Genomic DNA, 16,899 nt, shown 5'->3' with positions numbered 1-16,899 from the left:
TATATTATAATAATTTTTTTCAAATAAATAAATAAATTTATTTTTATCTTAAAAAATAAAATTTAAAACTTATTCAAATATATGCTCAATATTTAAAAAAAAATTATTAACTTTAAATATTTTATAATGATTAAATTATTTTCAAATTTAATATAAAATATAGTATCTACAAAGAATTAAGGAGGGAATTGGTTTGATGCTTATATCATTAAATAAATATTATAATTAATATTTTGAATAATTCATTTTCAAAAATTAAGTTATGTATCTAAAGGTCATATTTATAATTTTTTATAGAAAGAATATTTATAGAAATAAAATACATATATTTATTTATTTATATAAATCTTAAAATATTTATGGAAATAAAATAAAACTAGAAAAAAAGTTTAAGAAATTGAATTAAATTAAATCGGAATTAAATAATTTTTCTCTTAGACAATTCTAAAAATATTATTTTTAGTATAAGGTGTATATAAATATAATAAAAGGAAATTTGAAAATTAAGTTTTTACGATCCAGCGTTTTGAGAGGACGCACTTAACACGGCCCTCTTATTATTGTGTAAGGCCAAGTCGTACGGACAGCCATTCCATAGATTTCTGCTGTTTGGTACAAAAGAAAAGAAAAGAAAAGAAAAGAAGAGGAATTTCCCTTTTTCTCCTATTGAATCAGGCGAGACTCGAGAACATCCAAATCCAAATCTAACACTCCCAAAAGGAAAAAAAAAAAAAAAAAATCACCATTATTTTCGCTCCTTGTCCGATCTAACTCTTCGCCCTAAAGCTAGGGTTTCTGAATTCCGGGCAACTCGCATCACAATCGCACCCCGTTTCTCTCTCATCGTCTATCCCAGGTTTCTTTCTTCTCTTATTGGAAGCTATCTACCGCTTTCTCAAACTGTTTGCATTTCTGTATCTGGCCCGATGTTCTGAATTGAATCATTCTGCCTCGTAAGGAAGCATTACCGCGATTTTGATTGTTTTAGCATTTTATTTGTTGAATTTTTTTAATTTATTTATTTTTGTTATATTTTGTATTGAGTGGCAATCATCGTGGTTGTTAGTTGTTGATAATCAATTCTTTCGTCTGATCTCATTGTTTTTCAAGCGTAAATTTTTTTCTTTGTTATTTGCGATTTTTTTAATTATTTTTGTTTTTGATTTGTTAGGGTCTCGATCTGCTGATTTTTAGATAAAAATTGTGTACTCGACAAGGGCTCAGGCGAATTTGAATTTTGATTAAATAAATTCTTTTTGAGGGGTGTTAGGGTTTTGGTTGTGATTGTGGATCCAGGAAGGAACCAGATTTGCCATAATGAGAACTTCTTGGGCTGATTCTGTCGCTAATTCTACATCTGACAACTTAGTTCCTGGTTCTTCCGATAATAGTGGGTTTGGCGCCGGTGCCCCGTCACGATCGGGCCGATCCTCTTACGTACCACCGCATCTTCGTAACAGGCCACCATCATCAGATCCGCCTGCGCCCTCATACACCTCCCAGGCATCAGCTGGTTATGGTGGCCCTTCAGGTGGAACCCGCTGGGGTGGTGGTTCTCGGGCCGATTTCGGGCGGTCAGGTGTGACCACAGGTGTGACCAGTGGTGGTCGAGTTGGTGGTAGCAGTGGTTGGAACACTAGAAGTGGGGGGTGGGACCGTGGGAGGGATCGCGAGGTGAACCCCTTTGGTGATGATGATAATGCAGAGCCTGCATTCAGTGAGCAGGAAAATACAGGTATCAACTTTGATGCGTATGAAGATATACCGGTGGAGACAAGTGGGGATAATGTGCCACCCCCAGTTAATACATTTGCCGAGATTGACTTGGGGGAGGCATTGAATCAAAACATCAGGCGGTGTAAGTATGTGAAGCCAACTCCTGTTCAGCGTCATGCGATTCCAATTTCTCTTAGTGGGAAGGATTTGATGGCTTGTGCTCAGACAGGATCAGGCAAAACTGCAGCCTTTTGCTTCCCAATTATCAGCGGAATAATGACGGGGCAGTTTGCGCAAAGACCACGTGGAGCACGGACTGTGTATCCACTTGCTCTTATTCTCTCTCCCACAAGGGAACTCTCATGTCAGGTGGGATTTTGGTTTATACCATTGCATGCTATGCATCTTAGGTTGCGCAATTTTCTATGTGGACCATGTCTACTTATGTTACTGCCATTGCATTCGACTTGCAGATACATGATGAAGCTAGAAAGTTCTCCTATCAAACCGGTGTTAAGGTGGTAGTTGCTTACGGAGGAGCACCAATCAACCAACAGGTTTTTATTATCTAGCATTGGTTGTGCTTGTCAATTTTCTTCTTTCACCTAAATATTTGGTTTGTCATTTTGTTAAATCATACATTGCTTGACATAGAAATTAATAACCAAAAGGTGATAGTGCCCTTCATGCAGTTCTCCATGTTGCTAGTAATTTGTGGTGGGTGCAATCTGTTGTATTTGGTATGCGTGAGAGATATAAGAACTGTGTTACATAGATTTTATTGTTATTTTATGTTTTTATTTGCCACCTCCTTCAATTTATTGGGGTTGAATTTTATCTGGTTTGTTATTCTAGCTGGTATCTCGGTGGCAGGTTTGAATCACTATTAGGATGATGCTCTTTTTGGGGTTATATCTATAGCAGCATGCATATTCTTAGGGATTTCTGGACTCGGACCAACAGTTCAAATGAACTGTTTATTTATATATTTATTCCATTTTTACTCTTTATATTCAATTGCTCATTGGTTGCCATTTCATTGACTAAATGGTTTTCCTCCCCAATATTTTCCAGGTTTTATGGCCTCATATGCTTAATTACAATTCCATTCTCCTAATGGTTGTTATGCAAAAGGTTGGATAGGCTGTTTTGTTTGGGGAGATTTCCGTAGAGGGGTTTGGAATGTGGCAGGAATCCTGTTTTGCTTGGGGAGGTTTTTGTGAGAAGGTTAGAATGTGGCAGGAATCCACATTCCTGTATGCATCACTATTGTATGACATTTTAGACATTGTATGTAGGGTTTATCTTGTGAGTGGGGTGTTTGAGCAGGGGTAGTAAGTGGGAAGGGTTATAATATGGAGAACACCATAAATGTCTTTGGATTACTCTAAGAAGATTTTAATCATTAAACTTTTCCTAGATAGGTTGACTTGTGGTGCTATTTCTCGCACTGGGAGGATTATTCATCAGATTGGGATTATTTGTGGATGATTGGGGGTCCCTTGGAATTATATTGGAAGTGCTGGACTCTACATGCATGGATGACTGGGGCATGGGTCCCATGCAACTTTTATGTCTGTCACACATGTATCTAAGGTGGTAGAGATGCCTTCCTGGCCTTAACTTTGTGAATCATGAGTGTCTACAAATATGTTTTACGGGAATTGTCAGAGAACTTGCCTATCAAAAAATGGAATTTCCAGAGAATTTGAAAACGGCAAGTTCTGTATTTTTCTCATTCTCAGGGATTCTCTCTCCTTTTTTTTTTGGGTCTCTTAATACCTGTTTTAATATTAAAAAGGATAAATTCAATCATTATTTAACAGTTTTTAAGTTTTTCTACTTATCTAACAGTTTTTAAGTTTTCATATGTCACTTTTAATGTTATTTTAAATGTAAAATTGATTATATTATTTAAAAATTATTAGCACTCATGGCATGTGTACCTTGTGCTAGTTGATATGAATTTGAGCAAAAGGCAAAGCACCATAGCCCTTGCATTACTTGTAAGATAGACCTGGAGAAGAAGCATCACCATTTGAATTGGTAGCTTCTCCTTTATGTGTTACAGAGCACAGGGGTGCTGAGGGACAATTGTATGTGCATAGTTTCTAAGTCTTGGTAAGCCAACCTACTTTTATAGTCCTTTTGCTTGAGGAAGGAAGATCCCTGCACCCCTCTTTTTTGTGCTTAATCTTGTTGTAGGTGAGTAGAGCCAGGAGCTGCTTAAGTGTTTCCAGCATGGAAATGGGATCTAATCATTTTATGTCTAGTTTATAAATGGTACTTTGCTGTCTTGTAATGCTGAATGTTGATTGTCTTAAAGGTGAATCACTTATCTGTGGCAGTCTCCAATTTGAGTTGTAGGGGTTAGGAGTCCACTATCTGCTTGCTTCTCTGGCCATCTTTATTATCATATTTAGTTTATAATGGGGGCAAGTGGTTGATGTGAGAAGAAACTTACCTTCTGGAATAAAGGTTCTTTTCATGGGCTAGACCTAATCTTACTTAGGGTCTTCTATAATTCCCCTACCTTCTCTCTTTTCCTTATCTTAAACTTGGTTATGAAAAAGCTGGAACACTTACAAAGAGATATCTTGGGGAGCAGTTTCTAGGTCGAGTTCACATCACCTTGTTGGTTGCATCAATCTCTGAAGAAGGAGGATGCTGGTTTTGGTTCTAGATTGATTTCTTTTCATACCTAGTTGCTTGATAATTTGTTTTATAAAATTCATTAAAGATAGGAAAGAAGGTAAACTTGCGGGTATACAAAGTAGACAAAATTGCAAGTGATGAGTGCCAAGAGACAAAAGTCCAAAAGGTTAAAAAATGAATCCTATTAAGGAACTCTAGGAGGCTCCGGAACAATAAAAGTTCTAGAGCAACATTCTTGAACTTGATGAAGGAACCCAGTATTCCCAAGAAGTTCCATGACACTATGCCTTGTAATGAAGCAATAAAGCAATAAGAAATTCAGAAAATGGAAACAATGCAAGATTTAATGCTTTCTTATCCTGAAAACTCAACCATTTTCTTCTCATCTAGTTTACTTTGGGTTTGGGTCAATATCTTTATGTTTCATCAGATATATGCCTACTGGTTATATTGACTTTTTTTTTAAATAGTATCAGATTGGTTGTATTGACATATTGATCTTAGTTCTTAATTAGTGTTTTCCTTTGTGCATCCTGATAAACTATAATAATGGCATTTTGTGAAAATTCTTTTATTGGTGTTATTGATTACTCATGGTGTGTTATTTCACATATGTGGTCAGTTGCGAGAGCTTGAGAGAGGAGTTGACATTCTTGTGGCAACTCCAGGGCGATTGGTAGATTTGCTTGAGAGGGCTAGAGTATCATTGCAGATGATCAGATACTTAGCTCTTGATGAGGCAGACCGGATGCTTGATATGGGTTTTGAGCCTCAAATTAGAAAGATAGTAGAACAAATGGACATGCCTCCGCCAGGTGTAAGACAGACAATGCTGTTCAGTGCCACCTTTCCCAAAGAGATACAGGTTTGTTTTTATTTGTTTGTAAAGCCTCTTATTAGTTTCCATTAACTTGTTATATCCATCATTATTAGTGGCCATTTATATCTTTTTGATATTTTACATTCTTTATTGGATGATTAATGTTATTATGTGATTAAAAGGTTATGGTTTTTGTTCTTCTTATGATTGGGGTATCTTGATTTGCTGAGTTATGAAATGAAGTGTTTTTATTGGTCAAGTTGTGTTGTGTTTTGATACTAGTTTCAATATCATTGTTATATTTATGATATCAGGTATCTTGATTGGTCAAGTTATGGAGTGTTTTGACTGGTCAAATTATGTTGCATTTTTTGGTACTAGTTTTGATATCATTGTTATATCCAAATGTGGATTGGTTTGGATTCCTTGTTTGCTAGTTGTTTTTATTTTAAGCACACAAAAATAGGGATTGTTGTTTCATTGTTTCTTTTCATATTTATGGTCTTTGTTAGAGAGACAGCGTGGAGGAGGAAGGGGTGCCATTTCTCATGTGTAACGAAGAGCATATTTTTCTTTTTAATTTTTTGAAACTTAAGTGGCCTATGGTTTCTAAAGATGTACCTTGATGGTTTTTATCAATTTGTGGTTGGTATGCAGAGACTGGCGTCTGATTTTCTTTCAAGTTACATATTTTTGGCTGTTGGAAGGGTTGGTTCAAGTACTGATTTGATTGTTCAAAGAGTTGAATTTGTTCACGAGTCTGACAAGAGAAGCCACCTCATGGACCTTCTTCATGCCCAGAGAGCCAATGGAGCTCATGGCAAGGTAATATCAGCATGCTTTAATTGTATTTTGCAATTTTTACTTGCATATGAAAGTAGGTGCGAACTTACTGCTGGTTTTATCTTGTAACTAGGTATTTAGAATTCAAATGGCTACTTTAAAGGATATTTATTATGATGCATTTTAATAAGTTGTTTATATATTTAGTAATATAGTTGATTATTGCTTGTCACTCAATTTGCAGCAATCTCTGACTTTAGTTTTCGTGGAGACAAAAAAGGGTGCCGACTCATTGGAACACTGGTTGTGTATGAATGGTTTTCCTGCAACTACTATTCATGGTGATAGAACACAGCAGGTGAGCTGGTTTGAAGCATATTTGATTAATGCGATTGCTTTTACATTGTTAAAACCATGGTTTTTGAATCATGTCTATGCATTTTATAGGTCTTCGTTATTGACTTAGTTTATTTCACAATTCGTCTTGCCTGACTCTGTTTCAACTTCCGTTATGAGAAAGGAGACTATTTCCAAAATAACTATCATCCATTTTTATGCAGGAAAGAGAACACGCATTGAGATCATTTAAGAGCGGAAACACACCAATTTTAGTGGCAACTGATGTCGCAGCCCGTGGTCTTGACATTCCCCATGTAGCTCATGTGGTGAACTTTGACCTTCCCAATGACATTGATGATTATGTCCACCGGATAGGACGCACAGGAAGAGCTGGCAAAACAGGATTAGCCACCGCCTTCTTCAATGAGAACAATTCTTCACTGGCAAGGCCATTAGCAGATCTGATGCAGGAAGCAAACCAAGAGGTACCCGCTTGGCTCACTCGGTATGCATCACGGGCTTCTTATGGAGGGGGTAAAAACCGGCGGTCTGGGGGAGGTCGTTTTGGAGGCCGTGACTTTAGAAAGGATACGTCCTTCAATAGGGGTGGTGGTGCTACAGACTATTATGGAGGGAACACTAGCAGTGGATATGGAATTCCTGGAAGTTACGGTGGGGGATATGGTCCTGGTGTGACCAGTGCCTGGGATTAGTTTCCAGCCAAATACTGGATTTGTTCTCACTTGGTATATATTATTTTTTTCTCTTCAGTATTCAAGGATTATATTCGTCTTTTGCCCTTATTTTCACTCTTGGCGAGATCCTCCGGGATACATATAGGGCTTTGCCTCTTGAAGTGGCATAGAAAGGCACCTAGGTTTGATATTAGCACCACCTAGTTTATATGTACAACAGGGAATATTTGTACAATGCTAGATAGGTTGGTGGTGAAACACAAAGATTCTAGGGCTGTGAATGTGTCTATTATACCATCTTTGGTGGGTCTTAGAATATTTTACTGGACGGGATGAGACATGGTGGGAGGTTCTCCCCTGCCATTTTTTTTGGTAGTCATGCTCTCTGCTGGTCGGTCTCCCCTTTTGCTTTCTTTCTTTTAAGGGTGAGGGGGTAAATTTATTCCTTATCGTTTATTTTTTTGGGTGTTGTAATGGTACACTGCTAACTTAAATGAATCCACAAACCTCTTGGTAACTCAAGTGCTTAAATTCATGAGCCTTTTGTGAGGCATGGTTGTAACGAGAAGTTAGAATGTGTTACAGAAAATATGTTCCGAGTTTCTTTGCAGTCTTGGAAACACGGGAATGATTATTGGAGCTTTTTCCGTGAACAACCTTACAAATGGGGCACGGAACACGGAGTTGTTTAATTGGATGACGTGCTTCTCAAACAGTAAGAGTTTAGTGGGAGCTTGAATGCAAGTATGTATTCGTCTCGTGTATTGACTTACCGTTGTAACTTAACAGGAAACGTAAAGATAGTGAATTCTCCTTCTACATGAAAAAGAAGTGGAAATTTGATTAGAGAGAGTACGAGAAAATTAACTTAAACAGGAATTGAAGGACTTGCCTTTTATTAGATGGAATTATTTTTATTTTTATTACCAGTGGGAAAGAAGTTTTTATCAGTTACATCAACTTATATCCATTCCACATTCATGTTTTGAATTGTAAAATCGTAGTCAAATGCAAACAAAATTAAACAGAAATTAAAAATATATGCAAAATTCATCCCCTTCTTTAACCTCTGGCTTTCAACGGCATCAAATGAAAAAAACCAAAATAAAATTGAGGTTTGCCATCAGATTCCCAACTCCACTCTGTTTCCACAGCACAAAGTGAACATCCAAAAATGCTTCAAAACTGCTTAGTAGCATCTACCCCGTAAAGGAAAGGTCCGAACATCCAGTAGAGTCTTTAGAGTTTGTATTGAGGTGGGATGAAGCTCAAAGACGCAGATATCTCCAGACTTCGGCCTGATTGCTGCACTCGCCTGGTACTCTTTTAAGTTTCACTGGCCACAATCCATTCAGTGCATCTATGCACTCCTTGCTCATGATATCATTTGATCTCCAAAATTCTCTGGGAATATTCTACCACAATCCACACCCCACTCAAATACTGATTAGCCAGCCCATTTCTCCTGAATATCTCATCTTTCATATTATGATATTTTGATCACTGTCCAGATCTGATCGAAGGCAATTGGTTGGTGTGATTGTTGTTGTAAAATAGGGTCGCCTGGGGGCTGAGGCAGTAGCTGCTGCATCTGGTGAGAACATAATTCGGCAGGTACCCATGGGTACTCTTGAATTTACCCCATATTTTTATAATTTCATTCAATTATCCAAATTTAACAATATACTTTTTAAGTGCTTACATCTCATGAGATAGAGACTTTTGCATGTAATTTTCAAGACTCCCAATTTTTTCTTTCTACCGATATAACTATACTAATATTGATGTAAAATGATTTTGGTTTTTTATAGGCAAATGAAAGAAGAGCCCATGGCAAAAGTAGGGGGCACAACCTAGGGATTACAAAATATATATAGAGAGGGAGAAAGAAAAAACAAACCCAAAAACAATCCCAAACCCCAAGTGTAATCCGTCAGGGTGTGGTCAAACTCTTGGTGTACCCTTAGCCCAGTCAAAAAATCTTTTTGAAGAATAAGTCTTTCAGCATCTGATCTGTGTGATCCAACTACAATCAGCTTAAGCAGCAACAATAAAGTAAATCAAGCAAATACTATGGTGTTTCCTACTTTTTCTGCATCAAGGATCTATTCTTATAACTTAACTCTTCTTAGTGATTGTAATGACAAAAAAGAAAAAAGAAAAAAATAATAATATATATATATCAAAAACATAGAAAAAAGGATTGGTCCATGTTGTTGATCTGGTCATGGGCTTTTTTATGGGGAATTATATTCCGATAAAAGCTAGTAAACTCAACTCGATAAACTCTTTTCCTTGCCCGCGAGAATCTCAGTACCCAATCTAACATTAGCTTAATTGCTTCTAAGAGCAGCACCAAGGATCTCTGTTGTTTGATCACCAATATCGAATTGCACCACACAGAAGAATGAAGAATCCTCTGGTCACATGTGAGATATAACACTTCCATTTTTATTTTTTTTTGTCAATTTTTGATAAGTAAAATTTTGTACTATGAGCACCAAAAAGAGGAGCACAAACCCATATATCACTACAAATATAACTGCACCTGAAATAGGAAATGCTAAATCAGCAAAGCAAGCATGCCTGCCTACCTGTTTTCAGTCCTTGCCTTTGAATGTAACTTACAATAAACTGGAGCTAAATGGATGACTACATGTTGAACTCAGGATCAACACTGGAATAAAAGAGGACATTGGAATCGATCTTTAGTTTCAAACCAGGTCGAACATCCCAAACAAAGCAATAGAGAAGTTGGCGATGGCAAGGTTTGACACTGGCAATTTCTAATATAATAGATGGAAGCCATTTCTACCAAGGGTACTGACTTAAAAGCCTTCTCGGTTGCTCTAAGTTGGTTTAGCAGAATACAGAAAATTAAACCATACCATATGGAAGAAGCAAAACAGGCATACAGCAATGGGGCATGAATAACTTCTGAGGCCAGCTCCTAGAGCAATGCGAAAAATGAATGAAAGTGCCACCAGATACTAGAAGGGAGAGAATAGAAACCTTTTATTGAATGTATATAAGAAAATGAATCGAGCAAATCCAACAGCAATATAAGCAGGGCTACAACTTGATTTTTCTATTTATCTAATGAGAGGAATGTAGCTTAACCAAGAATTTCCCATACAGAATGAAAAAGAAAATGCATATTGATACAAAGAAAACTTCTGTATGATGATTTGGAAGATTTGATTTTGGAATTTGCAAGGGGCATCTCTTAGAATCTCATCCTATTCTTACTAGCAAACAATTTAAAAAAAACACAAGATGGAATCAATGGAAAGGCATGAAACCTATCCTACACAACTTATTCAGATAGAAGACCAATATGTAAATCCAAGGGTCCTTGTGAAATTTTCTCACCTCAAGTAATGATGACAATTGTTTCTTCTCCACTTTTGTTGGATAAGAACATTAGTCCTCATCAGAGTCCAGGTCCTCCTCTGAGGTGTCCTCCTTATTGCATTCATCATCAATGTCAGGGTCTTCTTCAACAGATTCTTCTTGTTCTGTTGTATCCTCTCCATCATCAAGCAAAACATCTTCCTGAGGCATCATATTGGTTCCTTTGCCCCGATAAAGAACACCTGTTCTCATCACATAATTATACTTTTCCCTAATGCGAGCAAGGGGATGCGGGCTTGCTAACTTACCCCGCCTGTACCCTTCTCTAATCGCTACTGTTGTTGTTTTACACTTCAAGGAGAGATAAAAGATCCCAGGGTACCTCGTAAAAATTCGTGTAAACTTATGGGGAAGATTCAACTCCTCCCTCAAGCTTCTCAAATAGTTCCTCTTGGTCTTCTTGTGAATGGTTAAGCTGAGAAACTCATGCAAAACCCCAACAACTCTTTTCTCCATTAGTTCGCTGTTTGGATCAATCAGCCTGGAATCCTCATATGGTGAAATGTAAGGCAACTTCTGAAACTCCTCCATCCAAGCCTTCACCTTCTTCTGTGCCCCATAACCCCGCGGAAAACTCATTGGGAATGCCAATGCGGATTTTCCCCTCTTAAACTCCCTATATTCACCCCCATCCAATTCACCTCTCTCATGGCTTTTCTGCAAAGCTGAAACCGCAAATTCCTCACGCCATTCACCAAGTCTCAGACAGGGAACCCCATTCGAGGCCTTGATTACCCGGAAATGATCTGGGTATTTGGGGATTAAGGTTCTATGATAATCATCAGGCAAACCCAGATCCCATTTCAAAGGGGAAAGCGATTGCAAGGGAACCATACTAGTTTTCATCATCATAAGAACCTTACAAAGCCTCTCAACGGTGTCAGCCTCGTGGGTCTGATGTATGCTCTCTTCTTGTGAGTGAAGCATCAGTGCAGTGTCAGTGAGGCGAAAACATGGAAGACTAGGGTATTTGGGGTGAGGGAATTCGTGAAAGAGAGTTGGGTACCTGCGCATGAAGCGAAGAACAGGGACGGTGAGACCCAGAAGCTTCTGCCAGTTGGCGACGGAGTTTGAAGCGAGGAAGCCGCTGGAGGAGCGTTTGATGGCGTCTTTGAGGAGGCATACGGCTTTGAGGTCGGTCTCGGTGTCGATGATATGGTCGAGGCTTCGGTTCTTCACCCATTTGAGACGAACCCTGACGATGCCTCGACATTGGAGGTGGTGGTGGTGGAGGAATTTTGGGACGATGGAGGAGAAACCATAGTGGATGGCGCTTCTCAGGTTCATGGAGATGCAGATTTCCACCTTATAATTCTCCGAAAGAGGATCCCATCGCTAAAACCCTTGATTCCCTGAAAGAATAAGAATAACCCATTACTAAAACCCTTAATTATGGAGATGTAGTAAATTTCTTGCCTTATAATTTGTAATTCTTTGAAAATTCTGGCCACTCCTAAAACCCTTTCTTTTCTTGGCTTTCTTCTTTTTCCACTCTTAAACCCTTCCACAAAGCTATACGTTTCTGCAAGGTCTAAGGCCTTCTTAAGAGTGAAAACCCTGAAACAGGGGATGAAAATGGCAGGTCTACGCCATTTTATTCATTAATATTTTTTATTATTTATTAAAAATGAAATACGAACTAAAAAAATTATTAGCATAACTTATTAAAATTAGCCCATCATCTATACCTTAAAGCTATCAAAAATCAAAATAATCCTGACCATCGTACATTATCAGTAATGTAGATTACTATACATTAATGGTCAATATCTTTTACATTTATCTGAACTCATTTTATAATCAAATTTACCTTTTTCCCAATCCCCTAATTTGGTTAGTGGTTTTCCCAGATGATTTCAACATCGAAATGAGGAGATAAAATTATCAAATTCAGCTGTCGTGAAGGGTCCTTCACAACCAGATGCTAGTAGCGTGCTCCATGAGCTCGATATTGCTTGATCTCCTGTTACACAAGGATCCATCTCTGAAATTCACGAATCCAGCTACAGCTTGGCGCTGATAAAAGCCAGTTGTATTTCCATTCAAGGAACAATTACCCGGGTGGATATCTCCGTTATATAATTGTCAAATATCCAAAAGTCTATAACCAAGCGCAGAAAAGCATACTCTAAAACTACATTCATTATATTGAACTTGGGCAGGTTCTCCTGGTATTTTTTGTACGTAAACCTAAAACATGGCATGAGGATGCTGGTAAATTTTTTTTTGGCTATGTACATATACCACACTTGCAGTATCATTTGATTACATATCTCAGTCTTTGAAATTTATCAAAGTCTTGATTTTCAAGTACAAATCTAACAAGGTAATGCTGATCAATGGTTGAGAATCCACAAATGACAGCCAAGCCCTTATTGTTTCATCGCATCTACTCAGTAAGTAGCATTGGGATTTCATTCACAGAAGCTGGAACCTGCAAATCCACAAATGTTACAAAACCCAGGTCAGCAAAAAAACACAAGCTCTCAGATCATAATTACTCACCAGCCAAACTGCTTAGATGAATAAGAGGAATAACAACCATGCATTTGGAATAAACTGTAAAAAGCATTACTCAAAAACAGACTATAGCCTTGTTTAGGAGAGTTTCTCAATTGCTAAAAGCAATGTATGACAGTCAAGTGCAACTTTTAAGAGTGTTTGGATAAAACTCCCAATCACGGGTCTTACGCTTCCCAAAAAATGTTCCATGTTTTGAACCCTGAGGGGTAGCTCAGTTGGTCCAGCCTTGGGTTTACTCCCCAATGGTCATCAGTTCAAGTCCCCTCAGGGCCACTGGAGGTTTACCCGGTCTTTAACTTCGGGGCCCCGTGGGATTAGTCGAGGTGCGCGTAAGCTGGCCCGGACATCCACGGTTATAAAAAAAAATGATCCATCTTCTGAATATATACAGAGACACATGTTTTTCCTTGAGAAGTAATAATGGAATCAGATTTTAACTTTAAAAGTAATTTTAAAATACAGTGCAGCCTTTAATATATAGCAATAATAATTCAAACACAAAGTCAACCACCGTCCCAAATAGGGCTTATATGATCCTTACAAGCTCATCTTTGATAAATATCTTTTCATTTTGCGGTAGTCAATGTAAGAGCATCACTTTGGAGCTATGTAATGGTCTTTCTAGTGAAAGACCACCATAATTTTTTATAACCTTAAGCCTTTGCCTTGGCAATTACAACTCCAAATAAGAAAGGAGTCTCACTGGAACGCATAGTCAAATGGACAATGACATAATATGAATGCAATCACTACAAAATGTGGGATCTTCCCTAATAACCATCGATCCTTTCCTTCGAATTTCCTACTTTAGTCATTAGAAAAAGTAATTTGACTACCATAAGAGTACAAATTTAGGATCCATGTTTATGCAATTATGACTAAAGATTTTACACTGGTCAGTCATGTGCCAAACACAGACATCTCCCCTTTCTTCAAGCTGAGAGCAAGCAATGTGAAAGATAAGATGCCAAAAAGAGCATTAATTTGGTTGCCCAAACCCACATAAAAGAAGAAAAATTAAATGTTTTAGAAGTAATGAGGATTTGCTAACATTAAAAAACACACTTTTTGTTGGCAGAAACCTAAAAATTTAATTGTGTATATCTTTTATAAAATGAAGTTTGAAATTGTGAGTTTGTAACAGTGGCGCGTGTTTATTCAATAGCTCTGAACAATTGGGGTCACCCCAGGAAGCTGAATGTTATGGGAATAAGTGAATAGCTATTGCAAGATATTATTTTACTGGGAGAACCATGATAATGCTGAGTTATTGCAGCCTTGGCCACAAGACTCGTTCCCAAAAACCATTTATCTCAACATGCACATAGAAGAAAAAAGAGCAGCTCTAAGCTCAATGTACACCTTGAAGAATAAGAGGTGGGTGGGGAGATCTGCATTTGTTCATGGTGGGTAGATGTTAAATTTTGTGTTTGACCTCTTGTTCACATCTAGATCATGTGATAATTGGACTCTTCAACTTCACTCAACATACTCATATCAACAAGATATGACAAGTGTACGTATTTTGATTTTCTCTGTCTTTTCTAAGAATAAGGATCAGCAAACAGAAAGAGAATTTTGTTTTGTTCAAGGATATGCTAATCCTCTGCACTTAATTGATTTTTCTATCCAAGTACCATTTAAGATCATTTTTCAGCTGAGTCCCACATCCTATCCTAAAAGTGGATATACAAAGTAATCCCATGCCTAGGCAAGTAGCAGCACACCCGATGCCCATACGCGATCCCACTTAACATAGGGATCAACAAGAAAAACATGAGAAAAGAAAAGAAACTACAAATTTTAAAATTATGAGCTTGTTTGTAACCCAAAAGAAAACTGCTTTCTGTAACAAAAACAGAAAAAAGAAAATGCGAATAACTCCAAAAACACGTGCAGAACGTTCCCAAAAAATTGCTGCTGAAAAGAACCACTTTCATTTCTGCTACCGAACTAGACCAGTTCATTCTTTATTATTCAATTGGCTTCATTAAATTTTTACACTTCAGAAACCAAGAAAAGAAAATACGAAATCGACATTTCTCTTCTTGGCCTTGATTTTCTCAGCAGCCAAACAAAACATAATGCTTCCTAACCGAATAACATAGAATCCCAAACAAAACTATAAATATAATCAAGAAAATAACAGAAAAATAATTTCAACCAGCAATAAAACATGGAGCAAGAAGATAACTAGAAAAACAAAAAGTCAAAAGAGTAAATACCTCCCAAATTTCTTGAAACGAAGCCGGCTTCCTGCAAGATCGAGCCTTCTTGAACTGCTTAACGTCGAGCTTCTTGTTAATCATACCCACGTGGAAGTAGATATAATCAGACGGTGGCAAATCAACCCTGATCTCATCAACATTGAGCCACAGCAAGAACTTCTGCACCTGAACGCCCTTCAGACTCGTGATGGAGCCGTACTTGAGATTACCAGAGATGACGCGATCGTAGTAGACCATGTAGTCAAACTTGATGTAGCAGGGACCGTACAACTCGACAGAGAAGTCGCCGCCTGCGGATATATTGAAGGAGCTTACCGCGTCCGGCAAGATTCCCGCCGGAAGGCCGTGGTCCAACAGGAGCTTGTGGACTTCGTCGTTGGCGGCGGAAAAGAGAAAAGAAGAGATGAAAGGAAGAGGGTGAATGCTAGGGTTTCTGAACAGCGAGACATATTAGGGCTTTATCGATTCTAGGGTTTCGGAGAAGAATGTTCAGAGAAAGAGAGAAGGTTGGATGGAGATTTTCTATGGATCGTTTGGATGTAAAGAATGAATTTGATCAAACACGTCGTTTTATCGACGCCACTGAATTTTCCTTCTTTCCTTCTTTTTTTCTTTTCTTTTTTTTTTTTAACATCTTAATATCAGAGTATCAAAAGAATAAGTATTTATTTTAAAATTATTTAATTGAACCAAATTTATTATTTTTTTCAAACTATTTAATTCCTAATATTCTTTTAAAATTCATGTTTTAATATTTGAATTTATATTTTTTATTTTTTTAAAATAACACGTGTAAATGAAAATTAATTTGATTATATTTGAAAAATAATTTATTGACTCGTGTTGCATCATCAATGAATGTATGAAATTTATATTTTCAACTATTAAAACATTTATTGTTTTTTAGTGTACAAAAATATTTTTTTTATTGCAAAGTGGCCACGTGGATTATAAAATTAATGAATATTATTTAAAAAATAATTAGTTCTATCCTATTATACCAACCAATGCATGACTGAAAAATTATTGAAAGTGATTGAATTAAAACTACTTATTAATTTTATAGTGCTTTTGGAAATAATTCATTGTTTATAATATTTTATAATTTAATGCATGATAGAATAATTATTTTTAATGATTCAAATATTTATTATTTTTATAATATGGTTTGAAATAATTTTTGAAATATGTCATTTTGGGATCAGATAAAAGTATTAATTGGTACAATCAAGCAATTCAATCTTTCATGACATAACAAACAAATCCTAAGACTGAATTTTAACATTATTACTATCTTGAGTCATTTTAGAATTTGGGGGAATAAGGAAATTTCTTGTTAAATCACGCCACTACTTAAAAAACAAATAAATTTCGGTTTCAAAAAAGTATACCTTCCATCACATCATTCATTTAAAAAAAGTCATTTTAAAATCGAGTACATAAGACTTTCTACTTCATCATAAACATAAATAAATTATCATTTTTAAGTATAAATCTAATAAGGTATTTAATAAAACTTAATACTTATTACTTAATAACTTAATAATACATAATTTGTAATGTAATACATGGGAAATGCTTGATAGAGATAAATAAAAAATAAAAAAGGTATAATATTAAAGGGGTGTTTAATAAAATCCAACATTTATTACTTAGCAATTAAATTAATTTAAAGTTAAATTATATTTAAGTTGTTGATTTAAAACTTATTATTTGATTTTTACTT

General features: G+C 36.6%; 3 protein-coding genes across 5 annotated transcripts; 1 reads left to right on the top strand and 2 right to left on the bottom strand.

Annotated features, from left to right (window-relative positions):
• Positions 1 to 577: 577 nt before the first annotated feature.
• LOC117920849 (DEAD-box ATP-dependent RNA helicase 37-like) lies at positions 578 to 7,570 on the top strand. 2 transcript variants are annotated; one of them, XM_034838511.1, is made up of 7 exons: positions 578 to 856; positions 1,297 to 2,085; positions 2,190 to 2,273; positions 4,994 to 5,236; positions 5,849 to 6,016; positions 6,219 to 6,332; positions 6,535 to 7,570. In XM_034838511.1, exons 2-7 carry the CDS (start codon positions 1,318 to 1,320, stop codon positions 7,024 to 7,026), a joined length of 1,869 nt encoding a protein of 622 aa, XP_034694402.1. In that variant the 5' UTR covers positions 578 to 856; positions 1,297 to 1,317; the 3' UTR covers positions 7,027 to 7,570. The 2 variants fall into 2 exon arrangements, with proteins under 2 accessions (XP_034694402.1, XP_034694401.1); XM_034838510.1 differs by having other exon boundaries at positions 1,172 to 2,085.
• A 1,246-nt stretch (positions 7,571 to 8,816) lies between these two features.
• On the bottom strand, positions 8,817 to 12,408 carry LOC117920850 (protein WHAT'S THIS FACTOR 9, mitochondrial). 2 transcript variants are annotated; one of them, XM_034838513.1, is made up of 2 exons: positions 11,839 to 11,983; positions 8,817 to 11,774 (listed from the first exon to the last, which is right to left on the bottom strand). In XM_034838513.1, exon 2 carries the CDS (start codon positions 11,707 to 11,709, stop codon positions 10,432 to 10,434), a length of 1,278 nt encoding a protein of 425 aa, XP_034694404.1. In that variant the 5' UTR covers positions 11,710 to 11,774; positions 11,839 to 11,983; the 3' UTR covers positions 8,817 to 10,431. The 2 variants fall into 2 exon arrangements, with proteins under 2 accessions (XP_034694404.1, XP_034694403.1); XM_034838512.1 differs by lacking the exon at positions 11,839 to 11,983 and adding an exon at positions 12,233 to 12,408 and having other exon boundaries at positions 9,573 to 11,774.
• A 223-nt stretch (positions 12,409 to 12,631) lies between these two features.
• LOC117920694 lies at positions 12,632 to 15,623 on the bottom strand (the record flags this gene model as incomplete). The annotated part of the gene is made up of 2 exons (XM_034838287.1): positions 12,632 to 12,856; positions 15,171 to 15,623. Coding segments are annotated over 2 exons (498 nt in total), but the record flags the coding sequence as incomplete, so codon positions are not given.
• Positions 15,624 to 16,899: the final 1,276 nt, after the last annotated feature.

This window comes from Vitis riparia, chromosome 8, assembly GCF_004353265.1.
Source record: "Vitis riparia cultivar Riparia Gloire de Montpellier isolate 1030 chromosome 8, EGFV_Vit.rip_1.0, whole genome shotgun sequence".
Taxonomy (NCBI): domain Eukaryota; kingdom Viridiplantae; phylum Streptophyta; class Magnoliopsida; order Vitales; family Vitaceae; genus Vitis; species Vitis riparia.
This window is presented reverse-complemented; position numbering and strand designations above follow the sequence as displayed.

What these genes read in the sequence shown, in the direction of transcription:
- LOC117920849 (XM_034838511.1), top strand. Translation starts at nt 1,318, where the DNA reads ATGAGAACTTCTTGGGCTGATTCTGTCGCTAATTCTACATCTGACAAC. An exon ending in GAGCACCAATCAACCAACAG is followed by an intron (nt 2,274 to 4,993) that starts GTTTTTATTATC and finishes ATATGTGGTCAG; the next exon opens with TTGCGAGAGCTTGAGAGAGG. An exon ending in ATGGTGATAGAACACAGCAG is followed by an intron (nt 6,333 to 6,534) that starts GTGAGCTGGTTT and finishes ATTTTTATGCAG; the next exon opens with GAAAGAGAACACGCATTGAG.
- LOC117920850 (XM_034838512.1), bottom strand. Translation starts at nt 11,709, where the DNA reads ATGAACCTGAGAAGCGCCATCCACTATGGTTTCTCCTCCATCGTCCCA.